The 20,756-nt window shown below is 40.9% G+C and overlaps 3 protein-coding genes across 4 annotated transcripts in view; 1 reads left to right on the top strand and 2 right to left on the bottom strand.

The window, feature by feature from the left end:
• PNO1 (partner of NOB1 homolog) overlaps positions 1 to 20,756 on the bottom strand; it is a 197,003-nt gene that overhangs the window by 82,412 nt on the left and 93,835 nt on the right. The window lies entirely within an intron of this gene.
• Positions 2,000 to 5,368, bottom strand: LOC308566242 (uncharacterized protein; the record flags this gene model as incomplete). Its single annotated transcript, XM_081156415.1, has 3 exons — positions 2,000 to 2,321; positions 4,450 to 5,230; positions 5,274 to 5,368. The coding sequence occupies 3 exons, from the start codon at positions 5,366 to 5,368 to the stop codon at positions 2,262 to 2,264; spliced, it is 936 nt and encodes a 311-aa protein (XP_081012541.1). The 3' UTR covers positions 2,000 to 2,261.
• Positions 4,560 to 20,720, top strand: CNRIP1 (cannabinoid receptor interacting protein 1). 2 transcript variants are annotated; one of them, XM_081156970.1, is made up of 4 exons: positions 4,560 to 5,010; positions 5,304 to 5,545; positions 7,801 to 7,951; positions 19,733 to 20,718. In XM_081156970.1, the coding sequence occupies exons 2-4, from the start codon at positions 5,367 to 5,369 to the stop codon at positions 19,895 to 19,897; spliced, it is 495 nt and encodes a 164-aa protein (XP_081013096.1). In that variant the 5' UTR covers positions 4,560 to 5,010; positions 5,304 to 5,366; the 3' UTR covers positions 19,898 to 20,718. The 2 variants fall into 2 exon arrangements, with proteins under 2 accessions (XP_081013096.1, XP_081013097.1); XM_081156971.1 differs by lacking the exon at positions 4,560 to 5,010 and having other exon boundaries at positions 5,322 to 5,513; positions 19,733 to 20,720.

Here is a 20,756-nt window from a genome sequence, read left to right as displayed (position 1 = left end):
AGTCACTTCCAAGATAGGTTATAAAGACTGCAGTTTCTGTCTTGGATCTCTGCCATGTTATGTGGTAAGGCCCCACCAGGCAAGGAACCAAAAGCCTCTCCAGCCAAGTCAGAAAGGAACTGAGGCCTCCTGGCAACACCCATATGTGGGTGAGCTCAGAAGCAGCCCCTCCCTCCCAATCAAAACTTTGGGACACTGTATCCTTGGCTAACAGCTTGAATGCTTGAGACTTTGCACCCAAATTATCCAGCTAAACTCTCCTGGGCTCCTGACCCTGCAGAAACTTTAAGATAATAAGTGCATGTTGTTTTCAGTTGCCAAATTTTAGGGTAATTTCTTACACATCCATAGATAAGGAATTTGGCACCTATGTTAGACCAAGATCTGCTGGTTCCCAACACCAATCCCTCTGCATATATTGCAGCTCTCAAGACGCCTGTGCTCTGACTCAAAACTCAGTCCTTTGTCTGGGTGCTCAGCCCTGAACCCTGCTGTACTCAGACACTCCTTGAAACTGAGACTTAACTTCAGCCTTTGGAAGGCCTATGTGTCTGTCATATATGGAACTAGTTACAAAAAATGAGATGGAAAATTTCCTGCACATTATTTTCCATAAAACATTGGTCAGATTTTCAGAACTTAGTGCTTAAATAACATCTTTCCATCCCAAGAAAGTAAATAAATAAAAGTTTATTTGCTGCTTCCTAACCTGTTAACTCCCCATCTTTCCTCATGCACACTTTTCGGGATCTTTTTGGAAGTATGCTGTGCTTTCAGTGAGTTATATCTTCGAGAACTGTGCTTTGATTTTCAATCGGTCACTTGATTTTCCTTTGTAATGCGCAAGCTCTTCCACTGTTTATGGCTTCTTACTCACCAGTATTACAGGTCGTGTGATTACTTAAGATGACATTTTGTAAAGCAGGAAAAGAAAGAAAATAATGGAGCCAATCCTAGGATCCTGACAAGCTTGAAGAGAACATTTAGAGAACAATTGGGAACATTTAGAGAACAATTGGGATTGCGTCTTCTCTTTAGGTTTGAGGAGAGTTGAGGCATCTGAGAATGAGGGCACTCATGTGTGATGGAAAGACAGGAGGGGGAGGGATATGAGAAATATCCAGTTGCCCTGCCTTCCTTTATTCAATTTGTTTCTTAATTGATTGAAGAGTTTTAAATGTAAAATAAACTTCAAGAGATCATTAAAAATTCCTATCCAAAAAAGTGCTCCTGTGGGATGGACCGAATTGAAAAAGAAAGTCAAATGTGCTGGGTTTGGATTTTAAGTATACAGGGGTGGGTAAAGGTAGGGTTACAGTTGTGAGTGTGTGAAAGAGTTTATTCCTGTATTATTATTCATTTATTAAGTATTGCATTATTTATTTGTATTATTATTATTTTATAACCTTACTTATGACTTATCTGTTAGCTAATGATGGCTGGTATTTAACCTACTTTTACCCACTCCTGTATGTACACACACACAGTGTCCCATGTCATAACACTGATTGCATTTTGAAGCCTATAATATGAATTCACCATGGAGACTGGGACAGTAAACATGGAATGTCATTAGCCTAATTCCTCTTCCAAGCCCACCATTCATTTGGGCTTAATTTACCAGTTTCCAAAAGAATGATAATAACAGTTGCCCTGTTGACAGACAATGTTTAAGGTCATCAATTTGAGGGACTAACACTAGATATCTTAAAAAATATAGTAAGTGTATTTTCAAGTGAACAAGAGTAGCTACACTATATTGAGCTTATATGTGACTAATACTCTTGTGTGTTTTATGTAATCTCACTTGGTTCTATGAGCATTATATTTACTCCCATCATCGTTGTACAAATGAAAACATGGGGTCCCTGAGAGACTAAGTAGCTTCCCCTGCTCCAGGTCACCCAACTTGTAAGCAGCAGAATTGGGATACAAATACAGCTCCTTTAGACTCCATACCCATATTTGTTGCATATTTGTATCAGTGATGAGAAATTGTCCAGTTACTTTTACATTTATTAATTTCATTTTAAGAAGTTGCATTTTATGGTTCTGAAAATGTTGCCTAGCATTTGTAACGCCTCATATTGAAAAGTAATTTTTTAAACACTTTTCATTTCTTCATTTAATTCTCACAGTATTGGGAAGGAAATGTTTTAGTTCCCATTTTACAGTAGTGAAGATTAAAATGCAAAGATTTTAAGTGCTCTGCATAAAGAAAACAATTAGTAGCTGAGCTAGACTTCAAACGGGAGGTGACCTTATTCCACATCAAACACTTTCTTCAATACGCAGGTAGAAGTCGGTTTGAGGCTGTGGGACTGCCAAACAAAAAGGTGAGAAAAAACATGAAATTTCCAAAAAAACTTTAAAATAATTCCAAAAAAATATCACCCTCTTTCCAGTCCCCATCCACCAGAAAAAACACTGTTTGTTCTGTACCTCTAATGCTTTTTAATATTAATAAAAATATATACAAATTTATGTGGTTTTAAATTTTTAAGTGTTTTAAAATACCATTGTACTATTGATATTATTTACAATTAGATTTTTTTTCTCTTTACATTATTCCAGATAAGTCATATAGATCTAACTAATTACTTTTCAATATGTGGGAGCATTTCCATATGAACATATTTAAAACAAGGATAGGAATTCAATTTGGCAAATATTTGTGGAGCAGTACCATGTACCAGGCTGAACAAAACAGACAAAAATGCCCTCCCTGGGACTGCCACAGTTTACCACAGCATAGCCATCCCACTTTTATCATTAACAGTTTCAGGGTATGTGTTTGCCAATATAACATATTATTTATTATTTTAACAAATGGCATAAATTCTATAGTATGGGCATATACGAATTTATTTAGACATTTATTTACTTCTGACATTCAGTTTATGCTTTGTTTTGATTTTTATAATCAATGTTGCAGTAAACATCCATATTACACATATTTGGTGTAATGATGCCTTTTTATTTCTTCTGAAGGGTAGATTTTTTAAAGTAAGCTCATTGACTCATGGGATATATATGTATAATTTTAAAATTTTAACAAATTCCTCAGATTACTTCTAATAAAAGGTTGTAGCAGTTATATTTTTCTACCAACTTGTAATAGTACTGATTTCCCTACATCTTGCCAACACTGAATTTTAAGTCTTAAAATATTTGCCAACTCTGTGTTTCTGCCCAGACCTCGCCTTATGTGTGTCTTCATTTGGTTGGTCCTCCTAATCTGAATCTTTTATAATTAGACTAATTATAAATATAGTAAAAAAAATTTGCCAAGCTGATAGGTCAAGATGGTTTTGATATTACTGATTTAATTTGCATTCCTCTGGCTCTTCTCCTAGGGGTGGTTGAGCATCCTTACACATGTCTGCTGACATTTGGTTTTCAAATTAATAGTAATTGCTAATAGTAGAGCCAGGCACTGAAATGTGCACCTCTCGTTTGTTATTTACCACAGCTCTATCAGAGAGATAACACCTGCTTCCCCAACCCATTTTACAGATGAGAAAATTGTTTCTGAGAAGTTATGAAACCCAAGGTCACACAGCAGGTGAAGTGGTAGCTTGTGGATTTTTAACAAGTCTGGTTGCAGTGCTTCTGGGCTGAACAACTACACAGACTGCCCCTGCTGCCAGGAACACTTTCAAGCCATTCCCTCTGGTCTGACTCTCTGCCTTCAAATGGGAACAACTTGGTTAAATCAGCAAATATCTGAAGGGTCCCTTTGCAGAAGACACTATGACAGACATTAGTCGGTGATCTGAAGAAGCAAAGTGTCTTATTGAGGAACCAAAATACATTACATAAGCAACAACGGTGTGCCCAGCAGACTGCCCAATGTCAGAGAAGCAATCATACAGAATTCTGCAGCTCTACAGAATTTCATGCTGTTCAGAATAGTGTGGGGAATGTTGCCAACAACTCCGGAATGAGAGCTGAGGCTGATTTTATCTTTGTAGAGTAGTGTAGGAAATAAATCACTTTCGAGGTGATGCTGTTTCTAGAGAAAAGCGGTACCCACCTGGGTGAACAAATACTACCAGACGGCTGCGCCCTGACCCTCTGGCCCTCGCTAACCGCCTCTCCACGGCCTCCCCCGCGCCTCCCCCCGCGCCTCCCCCGCGCCTCCCCCGCGCCTCCCCCCGCGCCTCCCCCCGCGCCTCCCCCGCGCCTCCCCCGCGCCTCCCCCGCGCCTCCCCCGCGCCAGGTGCGCTCCGGGCCGGGCACTATCCAGCGCGGCGGTGCTGAAGCAGGAGCTCGCTCTCCGCTACCTGAAGCCTTTCCCGGGGGAGCCCCATCCCCCGGCCTCTCCTCGCTTCCAAAGTCAGGATCAGTGAACCGACTTCTGCCTCGAAGTCCCTCCAACCACACTTACTACGCAAATCTAAGCCTGCCCTTGGTGTCTGACCGAGTGTCCTGCCAACAGTCTCTTACCGAGGATCCCTCCTGGCCCTCGCCCACCAGCGGTGCCTCGGACCCGGGCCGGCCGCCTCCCACAGGGTTACAGTCTGTAAGGGCATGCGCGTGATCCGTCACACGGTGCCGTTCCGGAGGCGAGGACAGGCCCCAGTAAAACGCACACCCACAGGAGGTTTTCCTTATTTTCTTTTGCTCCCCTTTCTCCTGCGCACGTTCCCAGTCCTGCGCAGCCTGCAGTCCCCGTGGGACGTCCTGACCGCGCCTGCCCTCGGCCCTTTGCCCTGAGCTTTGGAGAGGCTCCGGTTTCCTGACATTTAAATCACCGGCTAGCGGTTTCCTGCCGCGCTCGCTTCCCGTCTCCCTTCGCCTCTCAGCCCCTCCTGCCCGCCTGGAGCAGCGGTGCCCCCACCCCGTGGCTGACCCGGGAGGCGTCCAGATCCCGAGGTCTCGCCCTCCGGTGGAGGGTCGCTGAAGCCAGAGCCTACCCCCTTCCTCCCAGCCCTCTGCCTCGGGCAAAGCGGGCGGCTCTAGGAGGAGCCTACGAATTCTCCTCTCCCGCGGCTGCGGGGGATTGTGGTGCGTAAACGGGATTAACTCTCTCGCCCCCAGGCGGGCTGATCCACCCGGGCCTTCGGGCCACAGCGCGCCTGCGGGTGCTCGGGGGGCGCCGCGCGGGGGCGGGGGGATGGGAGGCTCGGGCCCCGCCACAGTCCCTGCGCTGCGCTTCCTCGCCTCGCGGGGCGGGAGGCCACGGCCTCGGGAGCTGCTTCTCAAAATCCCGTGGCCACAGCGCGGGCTGCAGGAGGCGGCCTCCCCCCCCCCCCGGCCCCGCTCCCTACCCTTCCTCCTCTCCGCCCACCGCGCTCCAGCCGCCCGGCCGCCGCCCGCTCTCCTGCGCCCCCCGAGCCGCCGCGCCCGCCCTGCGCGCAGCCATGGGGGACCTGCCGGGCCTGGTGCGCCTCTCCATCGCGCTGCGCATCCAGCCCAACGATGGCCCGGTTTTCTACAAGGTGGACGGGCAGCGCTTCGGCCAGAACCGCACCATCAAACTGCTCACCGGCTCCTCCTACAAGGTGGAGGTGAAGATTAAGCCCAGCACGCTGCAGGTCGAGTGAGTGCGGGAGCGCGCCGCGGATGCCCGCCCCCCGCGGGGGACGCGCGGGGGACCGAGGCCCCCGGGACGCCCGAGCCTCCCGGGCCCCTCTCGGCTCCCGCGCCACCCGGCGGGATCCGGGGGGGGCGGGGGCTGAAGTCCCTGTTTCCCTCGGCCCCCTCCTCTGTCCCCTGCGTCTCCCCTCGGCTGTAGCTTCCCTCCACCCATCGGGAGTGGGACGTTTAACACGGCGCCAGGAAGCCGGGGGCTCGGGGTTGTGTTTGTTTGTCTGTTTGTTTACCTATAAATTTCTCATCCCTCCAGTCCAGCCATCAGCGCGGACCCCCGGGAGGCCGGGTGGTGCTGGGGGGGGGGGGGCCTTCCGCAATCCCGGGTCCTGGCGTCCCGCCCTGGTCCGCCCGCGAGCTGAAGGAGGGAGAAAGGCCGAGGAGGGGAGTGTAACGGCGGGGCGGGGGGCGGCTGCAGCTCCCCGGGGCGCCCCGCGCTCCTCCATCTGCCCGGAGGTGGCTGCGGACCTGGGGCGGGCGCAGCAGCCACGAGCCAGAGCGCAGCGCCCCTGCTTGGCCTGGTGTTTTTCAGATTTTTTCTCCTGAGTTGTCTGCTCAGCCTAGTGATCGTGCCGGGATTAGCAACATCCTTACAACAAAAAAGATGTGTTTTAGTTTATTCGTGGTAGGGATGCCCCTAGTAGACCTCGGGCTGGGAAGTCAGCGTGGGGGGTTCATCGCGTATGGGGAGGGATCCAGGGGCGGGGTCCCTCGCCGCTCCGCCCGCACCTAAGCTCGGAAGGAGGACACAGCCAGTATGTCGAGCATCTACCATACCCTGAGTTGGGAGGGGCGCGCGGAGTGCTTTGAATCCGCCAGACACCTTTTACAGCTTAAGTCTCCATCTGGGGGCATTAATTCAATAAACTTGTATTGGCCTTCTAGGTGGCAGGCTCTGATGCTAGGACCAAATCTGTGTGTGTGTGTGTGTGTGTGTGTGTGTGTGTGTGTGTGTGTGTGTGTGTGTGTGTGTGTGTGTGTGTGTGTGTGTGTGTGTGTGTGTTTCTGGTGCTCCTGGTCCATCTATCTGTCAGCACCCCCCATAGTTCCATGAACCCATTGCCCTCACATTTCCCAGTGTTCTGTGCATCTCCATGTGATCCAGACTTTTTCTTTCCCCTCTCTCCAGGCAACTTCTTCTCTCTAATTATCTGTACTACATGCCATTTTCTTCAGAGTAGTTCTCTATTTTTCAAACTAATCTATAAATGAATTTCTGTTAATGACAAAACTATTTTTTTTAGTTACACTTTAAATTTTTTTAAAATATGTCTTTATTGATTTCAGAGAGGAAGGGGGAGAGAGAGAGAAACATCAATGATGAGTCATTGATTGGCTGCCTCCTGCACGCCCCCTACTGGGGGTGGAGCACCGCAACCGGGCATGTGCCCTGAACCCAATGCAACCACAATCGCCTGGATCCTAGGTCGATGCTACATGTCGGATTGACTACCCTTTAATTTTATCAAGGGGATTTCAATGCCCTAACCCAGTGGTTCTTGAACTTGAGTGTACATCAGAATCACCTAGAGAGCTCGTTAAAACACGGATGGCTGAGTCCCACCCTAGAGTGGGGCTTAAAAATTTGCTTCCTAATAGGTTGGCAAGTGATCATGATATTGATAGTTCAGCACTTTTTGAGGACCATTACCCTAACAAAGGAATGATGCCAGTGAGAATGTCTGATGGTATGGCTAACTTGAGGAAGGGCACCCCAACTCATGGGACCCTCCATTGTTGGAACAGAAAAAATCATTTGAGAACTAGTTTAGTGACTTTCAGCCTTACCTACATGTTAGAATCATCTAGAGAATCTTAAAATAAATTTATCAGTGCCCAAACCATACCCCCAGAACAATTGAATCCTTCTCTGGGGTTTGGGATGGGACTGAGTATAGGTAGGTTTTTAATAGCTCCACAGATGATAAACTAAAGAGGAGGACCATTGATAAAGTCTGACTTGGCCTTGTACAAGTATTCTAGAAGAGAATACTGCCAGTCCAAAGAGATTAAGTAATTGGTTTAAGGTTATATGACTGGTTAGTTGGAGAACTCAAGCCTCTTGAACTTTCAGAACTTTCTACCACACCTTAATGTCTGCTTTAACCAAACACTGTAGGGTTCCTGCCTAGGGTTGTGGTCAAGACCAGGAAAGGGTAACTAAGCTAATTCCTACCGTATGTGCTCAACTCAAGTCCATTGCAGGAACATTTCCATTGGTGGTGTGGTTGTCCCACTGGAACGGAAGTCAGAGGAGCCTGACGGGGATAGAATTGTTTATACGGGCACATATGATACAGAAGGTGTGGCCCCAACCAAGAGTGGAGAACGACAACCCATCCAGATCACCATGCCGGTAAGGCCTGCTTAGGGGTATAGGGTATGGAGCATGGGCAAGTGGAAACCACAGAAAATCACTATCTCCCTTTAAGAAAAGGTGTAAAATGAAACACTATGAAATTATGAAATATTTAAAGTCATCATTTCATATTAGAATCTATTTGTCCATAATGTCCCAATATAATTAATGAAATAATCCATATTTCTCCAAAGGTCAGTTTCATAGTAATTTTTTAAATGGGAAAAATTTTAAGGTTCTTTTTACACTTTCTAATCTATTCCACTGATTTGTCTATTCTTATGTCAGTACTGCATTGTTTTAAATACATTGCTTTTATAATATATGTTCAGGTATCTTGTAACTGGCCTCCTTACTGAACTTGTATACTAAAATTTTTCAGTTAATGATCTTGTGTTTTTTAGACAGAAGGTCATAATCTACATATAACTGTGTCAATTTCTGATTTTTTTTTCTTCTGGCCTTATTGTATAGGCTAGTGTTTCTAGAATAAATTTGCATGCTAGTGATGGTAAAGGGTATCCTTATCTCTGAAGTTACACTGTTAGGTACAATGTTAGTTTCAAATATTTATTGTGTTAAAACATCCTTTTTCTAGTTCACTAAGAGGTGTTTTTTAAATTGGGAGGTGTGTGAAATGTCATCTAATTCCTTTTCCCATCTATGGAAATAATTTATCTTCTTTAATATATTAATGTAATAATTATATAATACACTTTCAAATACTAAAATACCTTTATTTTCTAAAATAAGTCCTGCTTAAACATCACATATCATTTTTAATATATTGCTAAATTTAATATGCTCACATTTTATTTAGAATTTCTAGATTTTTATTTTATGAATTTTTTTATTTTCTTGGTTTATTAGCAAATATATGAGGATTTCCTATATATTAGTTACTGGGAGAAGAGTAGTAAACAAAACAGATAGCCCTGGCTTTATGGAGTTTCTAATCTAGAGGAGCAAAACATAATTTATACATGATTATCAATACTGAAGCAAATTGTTATTATATAAAGTGTAGTGAGAAAATAATGGTGCCTGTGAAGCACACAATATTTTGAGGATGGCTTTCTTAAGGAAGAACTAAAGAATGAATAAGAGTTTGGGGAAGAGGGAGCATGTGAGGAAAGAGGAGCTACTAAGGTGAAGAGCATAATGTGTTCTCACGAGTGACAGGAGCCCAACGTGGCTGGGGCAGAGAATGAGGCAGAGACTGGCTCATGATTAAGCTGTAGAGGTAAGTAGGAGGTAGATGTTACAGGACCTTCTTTGCTTTCAGATTTATCCTAATGCCTATAGGAATTCGTTGAAGGTTTAAAAATCAACTTTGATATAAATTTACATACAATAAAATGCACCCATTTTAAGTGTACAGTTACATAGGTTTTGACAAATGGATACTACTGTGCAATCACCACCCCAATAAAAATATAGGACATTTCCATCATCTGAAAAAGTCCCTCATGCCTGTTTGTAATCAGTCCCCCCAATCCTAGCTCACCCTAAGCTGTTTGCCTTACTTAGTTCTGTTGTAGAATTTCATGTAAGTAGAATCATACTGTTGTGTCTGACTTCTTTCACTTAGCATAATGTTCTTGAGATCCATCCATGCTGTTGCATGTATCAGTAGTTGGTTCCTTTTATCACTAAGTAGTATTCCATTGTATGAAGATATTACAATTTATTTAAATGGACAAACATCTGGGTTGTTTTCAGCTTTTGGTATTATGAATAAAGCCGCTGTGAATATTTGAATATAAGTCTTACTGTGAACACATTTTCATTTCTCTTGAGTAAATACCTAAGAGGAGATTTGATGAGTCACATGGGAAGTATATGTTTAGCTTTATAAGAAATATCCAGAATGTTTTACCATTTCATGTTTCTGCCAGGAATATATGAGAATTCTAGTTGCTTTACATATTTAATTATCTACAGTGTTTTAAATTTTGAAATGCAAAACACCTAGAAGAGCTAAAACAATTTTGTTCCATGATCTGTACTCTAGTCTTTAAGTCAGGTTGCATAAATCTTCCAGCTTTGTTTATTCTAAGTTATTTTGGCTACTCTAGGCCCTTTGCATTTTTTATATAGATTTTAGAGTTGTCAATTTCTCCAAAAATTGGGATATTAATTGGTTTTGCATTATATCTATAGGTTAATTTTGAAGAAATTTGACACTTTAATATTGAGCTTTCCAATACATAAATATGATATCTCTATTTAGGTCTTTTAAAATTTATTTCTATAATATATTACAGCATTCCCAGTACAGATTTTTACATATTCTGTTAAATTTATCAGCATTCAGTTTTTCAACACAAAGTACGAAGTTAGCTGTACGGGGGTTTTTTGGTAAACACCTTTTATCAAGCTAAGGAAATTCCCTTCTATCCCTAGTTTATTGGGAGTTTTTATCATGAGTTTATTGTCATATGTTTTCAAATATGTTTTCTCTGTCTTTTGAGCTGATCATATGATGTTTTCTTTTTTATCTTTCTCTGTGGTAGATTTTATTGTTGTTGTTTTTCAGTGTTAAAACAACTGTGACTCCCAAAATAAATACCATTTAGTCATGGTATAGTGTCAGTATATATGACTGGATTTGGTTCATTAATATTTTGTCAAGGATTTTTACATCTGTGTTTCCCAGGGATTTTGGTCTGCACTTTTCTTGTAATGTCTTCATCTAGTTTTGGTATCAGAGTAATAATACTAGCCACATAAAACTGTGTAGATTTTGTATTCTTGTTCTTCAGCGTTGGGCAGAATTCACCAATAAATGCACACGTTTTACTTTGTTTGAAGGTTTTTAGTTACAAATTCAATTTCCTTAGTTGATATTGGGCTACTCAGGTTTTATTTCTTGAATCAATGTTTGCAGTTTATCTTTGATGCCATTCAGTTATTTCAATTCTGTTGTCAAATTTTTTGGCACCAAGTTGCTGATAATAATCCTCCACCATCCTTAATGTCTTAGGATCTCCAATGATGTTCACTCTTTTATTCTTAATATTCATAACTTGCCTTTTTAAAATCTGATCAGCCTAACTAGGGATTTATCAATTTTATTGGACTTTCTAAAAGCCAGCTTTGTTTTTTGATGTTTCACTGTCTGTTTTTCTACTTCATTGATTTCTGGTCCTAACTTTATTTCTTTCCTTTATTTGCCTTGAGAACTTTTAATTGAAGTATAAGACATATATAAACATAATATTTTTATATATAATATTTTATGTATACAGGCTGTGGCAAAGTAAGGTTACAATTGTGAGTACATGAGACAAAGTTTATTCTTGTATTGTTGTTTACTAATTATTATGTTATTTTCCATATTAACAACTGTAAACCTACTTTTGCCTCACCCTGTATATAAAAAAATGACCCCTTTGTATATTATACAGTTCTGCTTTTCAGTAGTTTGACTATGATGCACCTAAGTGTGGTTTCTTTTTACTTCTTTTGCTTGGGGCCCATTGAATTTCTTGAATCTATAAGTTATAGGGTCTGTTTGTTTGTTTTACAATATTTGGGTTATTTTTAACTATTATTTTGTTTTAAAAAATTTTTCAACTCCATTCTCTTCTTTCCGTGGCGTGTAGGACTCTAATTACACATATATTGGACAGGTATTATCCCACAGGTTTTTAAAGTCCTATTTAATTCTCTTCAGTTTTCCTTTATGGTTCTTCAAATTAGATCATTTCTATTGGCATATCCTCAAGTTCACTACTTTTTTTCCTTCTATCATTTCAAGTCTGCTATTATGCTTATCTTCTCATTTTTTCTATCATATTTTTCAGCTCTAGAATTTTCATTTGTAATTTTTATAGTTTCCATTTCTTGAGATTTCCTATGTGCTATTGAAACCAAGTTCCCCTTTACTTCTTTGAGCATGTTTATAATTTCTAGTTTTAAGTATTTGTCTGGTAAATCCAGCATTTGACCCCAATTAGAGTAAGTTACTATAGAGTGACTTTTTTCCTGAATATGGGTCATACTTTCCTGTTTTGTTACATACTTGTTAATATTTGATTAGAAACTAAACATGGTAGATAATATATTGTAGACTCAAGTTTCTGTTTTATTATCCTGAGGATTATTATCTTTTTCTATTCTAGCATGCAGAAAACATTCCTGGACTCAAACTACACACTCCTAGTATGTCAAGAATAACATATGTAATTAGAGTGGAAAGGAAATGTTAACTTGAAGCAGAACTGCAAATACCAAAGTTATCAGAACTTTAATGAGATCCCAGAGGGCCAGTGAGCTAACTTAAAGTTGTTCGTTCTTTCACTAAACTTGTGCTGAGGACTGGGTCAAGTGCAGAGGAGGCCACCATAAATGAGACTGTCCCCTCTCTTCTGAGTGCTCATAGAGCAAGGAGAAGGCCTCTCCACCTTCTCTCCGTTCCACTGTGAACTGGGGACCAGAGCTGTTACTTCCTCTGTTTACCTTGTGAGGCTGCTACACTCTCCTCAGCCTCTGGTCTTAGAAGGACCAGAAAGATACTTCTTTTGATACAGGTATAAACGGAACACTATGGAAGAAGATTAACTCAGCGTTTAGAAAGGACTTGATTAAAAACGTCTTAATTGGGTCTGTAAAGTGAGAATTTCTACATTATTTAGGATGGCCGACGTACAGGTATCTTTTTAAATGTGAGAACGCTTCAGGCTTAGTCATGAAAAGAAAGATGTCATGAATTACCATAAATCTGGATTGCCTGTGCAGGTGTGCAGTAAAGGGGTGAAGAGCCGGTGAGTTGCTAGGTGCTTTGGGGGTATGTTGGAGGGGAATGGGTCTGCATGCAGGCCGCCCTGTAACCTGTGAACCCTGAGTCCCAGCAGTGAAGCCTAGGCTCTTACATATAATTCCCACATCTAGAAGAAGCAGGTGGTTGATAGCTGATTGTTCCGACAATGATCGCACAGCTTTTGGGTTGAGTATTGCCTTGCATTTGTACCTTATAGAACTAGCCTAAGAAAAACAATTGAAATTAGAGATTTCTGGATCAAGTAAGCAACTCTAATGTTAAGCTCAAATGTCAGCCTAGTAATGAAAGCCTTACACGCCTTTTTCCCTATTTTATGACTTTCGTCGCCAATGTTTCAAGCTTAAGTATTATAAAAATTACAGACACAGCCACATTTTCATAGATAACAAGGAAGGCTTGAGATGTCCGAGTAAATCCAATTAAGTTGGTGAATCAAGCAAGGGAAGCTGAATTAACTGTACGCCAGAGGAATTTCTTATGAGTCTAAAGTTACTTCGAAATATATAGTTTTTATGGATTTTTAAATCATTGGATAAATGATGCTGCGATAATTGGCTATTTGGGAGAAACATCACTGTTGTTCTTTCCTGATACCACACTCCAAAATATATTTCATATGGATCAAGGGGTTACCTGTAAAAAGCCAACTTTTTAAAAAATTGAAGTAAAAAGAATTAATCTAAACCTAAAAGAAATGGAAGAAATCCAAAGGTAAAAATGAAAATCTTTGATTACACACAAGGTAAAATTTCTGTCAAACATCATAAACAAAATTAAATTAAATTTTCATTAAAAGAGAAAATCATTTGTAACATGGATGGCCTCCTAAGTTTCGTAGCCTTGACTTGCTGCCCACGCAGACCTTGCTGCTGCCGTTAGTAACTTACCAGTTTTCACCTAAAACATTGGCAAAATGTTTAAAAAAAAATGCCAGTTGTTCGGTGTTAGTATTTTCTTTATGAAATATAGTGATTTTTATAACTTAATATTGTATTTTGCAAGGCTTTGCTAAATTCACATATTAATTCTAGTAGCTTTTTATTAGATTGCTTAATGTTTTCTCCAAGCACAGTTGTTCATTTGTGAATAAGACAGCTTTACTTCCTTTTTTTTTCTTTTTCCCTTAGATTGGAAGCTAGGACCTCCAAAGCGATGCTGAATAGGAGTAGTAGGAGCTGATAAGCTGGCCGGGTTTTGTTTGTTTTTGTCTTACAAGGAAAGGACTAAGTCTGTTACCATTAAGGGTGATGTTAACTGTAGGTCTCGTGTTTTTTTAACTATAGGCTTTGTATTGCTGCCCCTTAATCAGACTGAAAAACTTTCCTTCTGTTCCTAATTTTCTGTGAGTTTTCTTTCCATGAATGAATGTTGAATTGCTAACTACTCTTTCTGCATGCATTGATAGGATTATATGGTTTTCCTCCTTTATTTTGTTAATATGATGAATTACATGGATTTTCAAATATTGAACCATCCTGAGTTCCAAGGATAAGTCTCTCTTGATCCTGATGTAGTATCCTTATTATATATTGCTCTTTTTGATTTACTAATATCTCAAGCAAATGAAAACTTTAAGCAACATTTATGTATAAGCCCACGAGGAGGAATTTTCATGTGTAATTTTCCTTTACTTCTAATATCTTTGTCAGGTTTTTGGTATTATGGTAATGTTGGCTTCACAAAATGAATTGGAAAGGGTTCTTTTCTCTGTTATCTGAAAGAATGTGTGTATTTTTCCCTCTGGTGTCTGAATTTATCAATGAAGCCATGTGGGCCTGAAATTTTCTTTCTGGGAAGATTTTTGACAACAAACTAAATTTCTTTAGTAGATAAAGGTCTCTTGATAGCTTGTGTCTTCCAATTTGTCCTCTTAATTAAATGTATTGGTATAAGGTTGTTCCTAATTAAGATCTATAGGATCTATAGTGATGGTGTCTCTTGTATTTCTGATATTGGAAACTTGTTTTCTTTTTCTTGCACAGTTTTGCTAGGAGGTTATCAGTTTTAAAGGCATTTAAAAAAAAAAACCCACAGATTTTAGTGTCATTGATTTTTCTTTACAGTTCTTCCTTATAGTTTTCCTTTTCTCTTATATTGAGTTGTGCTCTTTATTGCCTTCCTTGTTCTTACCACTAGACTGGCTAAAATTAAAAGGTCTGGCAATGCCAGCTGTTGAAAGGATGCAGAGCCACTGAAGCGCTCAAACTGCTGGTAGGAATGTAACATGGCACCATCGCTTGGGGAAAGTTTGACAGTTTCTTATAAAGTGAAGCACACCCTTTATAAGACCCACAATTTTTATTTAATCCTATCTATTCAGCTAAGAGAGATGAAAAACATGTATTGACTAATTACATTTGAAGTATTATAGGAACAGAGAGGGTCTTGGAATCCAGCAGGAATGAATAGGTCACACCACGCTAAAAGTCACACATGCTTACTTACGCTGAATTTGCTTAGTAATGAAGTAGCATCATATTTTTATCAATATAATAAGCTTGTTCTGTGCTCCCAAGTCAATGGATTTCTGAATGACCTTATTCTTGGTGAATTTCATGTCTCCAGTGGAGGTGGGTGGCATGGTAAATGCATGGAAGCACTCCGGGGATTCTAGGCCAACTGATGGTCAGACCGGAGAAATTGTTTAAAACAAGCTCTTCAGATTACCAGGTTCACAGATGGCTGCTTTCTTGCCATGTCATCACCTAAAGGAGAGCAGAGAGACAGAGAGATTAATCCTAGTCATGAGGGCTCCACCCTCATGACCTCTGAAAGGTCCCACCTCCGAATACATTGAGGAGTCAGGCTTGAATCCTGGAGAAATTCAAACGTTCAGTCCATACCAGTGTCCTAAAGCATTCAACAGGTGACAATCCATGTATGTTCTCACTCGAGGAGAAAAAAGAAAACATTGATCATGAACACTTAGCTCTTTCGCTTATATAAACAGTTCGGCCCAGTGATGATAGTTCCTAGACGGGAATTAGGAAACCTAGGTTCTTGGCCTGCACCTACCATTAGCTGGCTGCCTCGTCTAAACCAAGGGCAAGTCGCTTAACCTCTCTGAATCTTAGTTCTCACATCCATAAAATGAAGATGTTAAAATCAACCACAAGACCAATGGGAAATGACACATGTGAAAGTGCTGTATAAAATAAAGAGCACTCTTCAGATGCACAGAATTATACCTGCGTATAAACAGCATCGGCCAGGGAGCCTGCCTGGGTAAGTTTTCCTTGGAAGGCCAGATGGGTTGGGAGGGAGTAGAGAGCCGATGTAATCGCTTCTGTTCTTCAAGAAGAATGTCAGCTTTTCAGACTCCATCTGTTCCTAGCCAGGGGAGAAGAAATTCTGAGCTAGGTAGTGAGATGCCCAGAAAATACAAGTCCAGGAGAAAGACTGGGAAGGAAGAAAGCTAATGGGAAGTTAAAACAACTAAGGCATGGGAAAGAGGAAAATTATGCGTAGTTAGCACCAGTTAAGTTTACTACACCTTGCCCTCGGGCCCAGCATCGATAAATGAGAAAAAAAAACACACAAATATGAAGCACCTCATATACCATTTCTTTAGCTATGACTATTGCTGTCAGCAGGTTTCTATTTTGGTCTCTTGTGTTACTGAGACCTCTTAGATTGAGACTTTCTTAGTTTTAAGGTTATTCAGACATAAGTATTTTCTTACCTGTTATTATAATCATCTTACTTTGTTTTTTGTTTTTAAAAAACCAACTTTTGTCTATTTCAAAAAAGGCCTCAGGATTGTTTCTTCTGCTGAGCATTGGTTTCAAGCTGTTTCCCTCAAAAGATTAGCTAGTGTTTGTAAAATATTTTTCTAATTTAATTTCATTCAATTGCACTTAAAATGTGTAATGCCCTGTGCTGGTCAATAATTATAAGTAATACTAAACCCTCTTTAAAAAGTGTTGGTGATTTATAAAACAAGATTCATTTTATTCTTACTACTAGTACCCTGTTGTGCCCAAACTTTTACTATTTTCATTAGCATATATGTATCCTTGATAGAATTTATAAAATCCCTAGGACTTGAGGAATGTATATGTAAATTTTTCAGGGATGATAAATCCATTTCACCATTTAAAATATTCTTTCTGAATATAAAAGTAACATATATATTGCAAAAAAAAAAATCTGAGTAGAAAAGATAGAAAAACACTCAGTTTCTTTACTTAGAAGTTCTATTGTTAAATTTTTTCATTTTCCCCCCATTTACCTTATTTTATGGATTTGAGTTCATACTGTATATAAAGTGTTTTTATCCATCTTCTTCCTGTTGGCATTGTTCTAATCACTTCTCTCATCATTAAAAACCCTAAGTTCCTGTTTAATGGTTATACAGAGGGAGTAAAAGTAGGTTTATAGGTGTTCGTATGGAAAATAATACAAGAATAAACTGTGTTTTGCATATCACAACTGTAAACCTAAGTTTGCCACACCCTGTATAAATCCATCATAAGGATATTCCACCATTTTCATAATATTTTCCTAGAGTTAAATGCTTAGCTTCTGGTATTTAGAAATTTTGCTAAGTTGACAGGTCAGTAATATCTCTGTAAAAGTAATTGCTTAAATTAATAATAAAAGCATATTTGAATATCTTCAGATATTAGTCATTTTTTCTTTTTAATGACCTGTGTTCTAGTTTTATCCAAATGTTCTTAGTAATTCTTACTAATTAATTCATATAATCTTTTATATTAAGGATATTAACTATTTGTAGTACTTGTAAATACTTAGAGTTTGGCTTAACAGTTTCTTTTGATTATAAAAGTAAAAATCATTTATTAGATTTTGAAAATACAAATAAGTACATAGAAGAAAATAAAATTAATTCCATCAGCATTTCCAGCATTAACATTTATAATTTTAATTGAATTAATACTAGGCATTTTTCTGGTACTCTGTTTAGTTCAGGTAACAATATAGAACATTAGAAAAGGTTTATTAAATATTTACATTTAGAATTGCTACATAGTATTTTATTATATAGATACGCCATAATGTCTTAAAGATGGGCATTTGGTGATCAACTTTTCACTACTCTAAACACTGTGATATTCTTAAGAAAAGTTATAGGTAGAACTGATGAACCCGAGTATATTCAGAACCTTTAACTTGATACAAATTACCCTTCCAAAGGCGATATAATTCAGTTCCCATTGGCAGTATTTAGAATACCTGTTTCCGTGTAGCTCACTAAAAAAGTAACATTTCTATTTTTTAATCAACTGAGGTATAGTTAACATATAATAAGTATAACCATTTTAAGCACACTGATTAGTGAGTTCTGACAAACATATACTCCTATAATCATCCCCCCCACCCAAGCATTTTCATCACCCTGAAAAGTCGCCTCTTGGCGTTTTCATCAATCATCATCCCTTCCTCCCACCCCAGGCCCTGGGTAACCACAGATCTTCCCTGTCAGCACAGATTATATTCTCTCACTACAGATTATTTATATACGAGTTTTACATAAATAGAATCACACAGTATATATTCTTTGGGATCTGGATTCTTTTACTCAGGACGTCTTTGAGATCCAGCTTCAGCGTTGCTGCTGCCTGAATCAATATGCTCCTTTTTATTGTGGAGGAAAATGCCATTTTATAGCTCTGCCAAATCTTGTCTGTCATCAGGTGAATGATGAAACATTTGGGCTGATCCCAGTCTGGGGCTACTATGGATAAAGCTGCTGTAAACTTATACAGGTCTTTAAGCCATGACTCTCCAGAGATACTTCATTTTTCTTACCCGGGGGTAGATTTGTGGCCTCTAGGTGCACCATCCACTCTCTCAGGTCAAGCAAATTGCCCAAAGGAAAGCCAAATGTTTTGGCGATCAGAGTAGCAGGACGAGGCAATGGTGCCGGGTATAATTTTGAGAACGTCCTGGAAAGCTCTCTGGGAAGCACCTGACCACCCTCCTGCGGTAGCCGCCACAAGCATGAGCCTCCTGCTTCTCCCTGCCCTCCCCCTTTCTGTCTTCTGGCTCCTGACAAGTCTGAGAATCCTGCCAAGTCAGTCCCTGTCCCCTCCCATGACAAGGGAGGGTCAGAGGAGAAAATAACGACAGGCATCACGCTGTTTAATGCCAGATCCCCCAAAATAGCTGCAGGAGGTGGTAGCTGGGTCAGGCTACCCCACCGGCCACTTGAGCACCTGCCCAGTGGCCTCTAGGGTATCCTGGGCCCTCTTCTCAGCTGCACGAGCATTGCGTGCTGTGGTTCAGGAGAATTCTGTGCGGCGATTTGCAGTGCCTACCTTCTCAAAGGAGAATGTAAACTTCTTGAGAGTAAAAACCATGCCTAATACAAATTTTTACATGTTCGGGGCACCTATTAGGCGTTCCAATATGGTTTTGGAAAAAGTGTAATCAAAGCCTGAGGCATGGGCACGGATCTTGACTTATAAACACTCAGTAGTAATATTTAAAAGTGAAGGTAGGGTCTTGAACAAGCAAATGCTTCCAATAAAACAGTTTTACCTGGAATTGAAATTGACGATGGAAGGGCAGTTGTATCTTATGTTGTGCTGATGTTATTTTGTACAGCTGTCTTTTGAAATAGGAACCAAAAGAAAACCATTAAACAGTGATTCCCTCTTCTCTCCCCAATCCCCCTTTCTGTGGCAAATTCTCAAATCCTGAGCTTCTTAGAGCGCTTCCCAGAAATTAAATCTGGAAAACAGATACATGTGGGGAGTTGTTTTTATTAAAGACAATATGATAGCTAATGTCCCCCTTACAATGGGATAAGATTTTATGGAGGAAAAGAGGTTTACGGACAGCTTCGCAGGAAAACATCTCCCATGATAAAGGGAGATAGCTCATTAAAGTAAAGGTCTAAGCTCTGTCGAGCCGAAGAGCCTTGATCGACGACCCTGACGATGCACACAGGGCCTGACTAAGGTCAGGGCGTGCCTGCTGCTGGGGGCAGAATGAGGTCCTTATGGGGCGTGTCTCTCTCCCCTCAGTTCGCTGACATCGGGACCTTCGAGACCGTGTGGCAAGTCAAGTTCTACAATTACCACAAGCGCGACCACTGCCAGTGGGGCAGCCCCTTCTCGGTCATCGAGTACGAATGCAAGCCCAACGAGACGCGCAGCCTCATGTGGGTGAACAAGGAGTCCTTCCTCTGAAGGTGGCCCTTTCTGATGCTGCTGGACAATCGCTTCAGAAACCGGCTTTGAGACAACCCAGCACAAGCCTCCTCCGAGGCACGCCGCGCCGTTGTTGTTTCCCATCGGTGCCAGTGACCTACTGGCCCCGATTATTTGGAAAGTGTAACTCCCCTCTGATGCAATGTCCCCGACAAAAGGACGCGGTGTCCCGTCCCGAGAAGATCCCTTCCTGTCCTCTGTGTTGGTGTCCCCGCATCCAATTGTTCTCGGTCACGCTGTCGGCCACTTGTGAGGACCTCAGCGGGACTGCCAGGCGTGTTCCACTGAATGACCGTGGTGTTTTGTTTCTAAGTTGAGTGATTCTTCTTCTTTGTTAGCCACTTAAATAAAAAATAACCGTTTGTGTGGGCTCCCCCCTACGTGTAATGTGGTAACATGTAACTCGGATGTTTTGCAGCCCTCAAAGCAGGCTTTGGGAAGGTAGTGCAGACGGCGGGGAGCGGGACTCAAGCGCGCTTCCTATAAACAGCTCAGCTTTTTCAGGGAAGGCAGATGGCCACATAAAAGGAGAAATAGCTAACAAGTATCTGTAATGTATCAAAACTGTTTCAAGTAACTTCAGGCATTGTGCTGTGACCTAGTGGGCATGGGGAAAGCCTGGCTGTGGACCGTCAAGCAAGGCGACAGGGGTTCCAGGGTTATCTCTTTGACCAGCTACCCTAGAGTTCAGACGTGCGTATCGATGGCATCCCCACAGTCCCCTTCACTTGAACTTTGTAAAACTGTGTATGGAACTGGAATCAACTTTTGATATTTCTTAATAAAGGTACTGAAAATCATGCTCTGATTTGCCCTCTTAATTTGGTCACTACCTATT

The sequence above is a fragment of the Miniopterus schreibersii genome (genome assembly GCF_964146895.1).
Source record: "Miniopterus schreibersii genome assembly, chromosome: 13".
NCBI classification, from domain to species: Eukaryota; Metazoa; Chordata; class Mammalia; order Chiroptera; family Miniopteridae; genus Miniopterus; species Miniopterus schreibersii.
The sequence above is the reverse complement of the archived record's forward strand: the minus strand, read 5'-3'. Positions and strand labels throughout refer to the sequence as shown.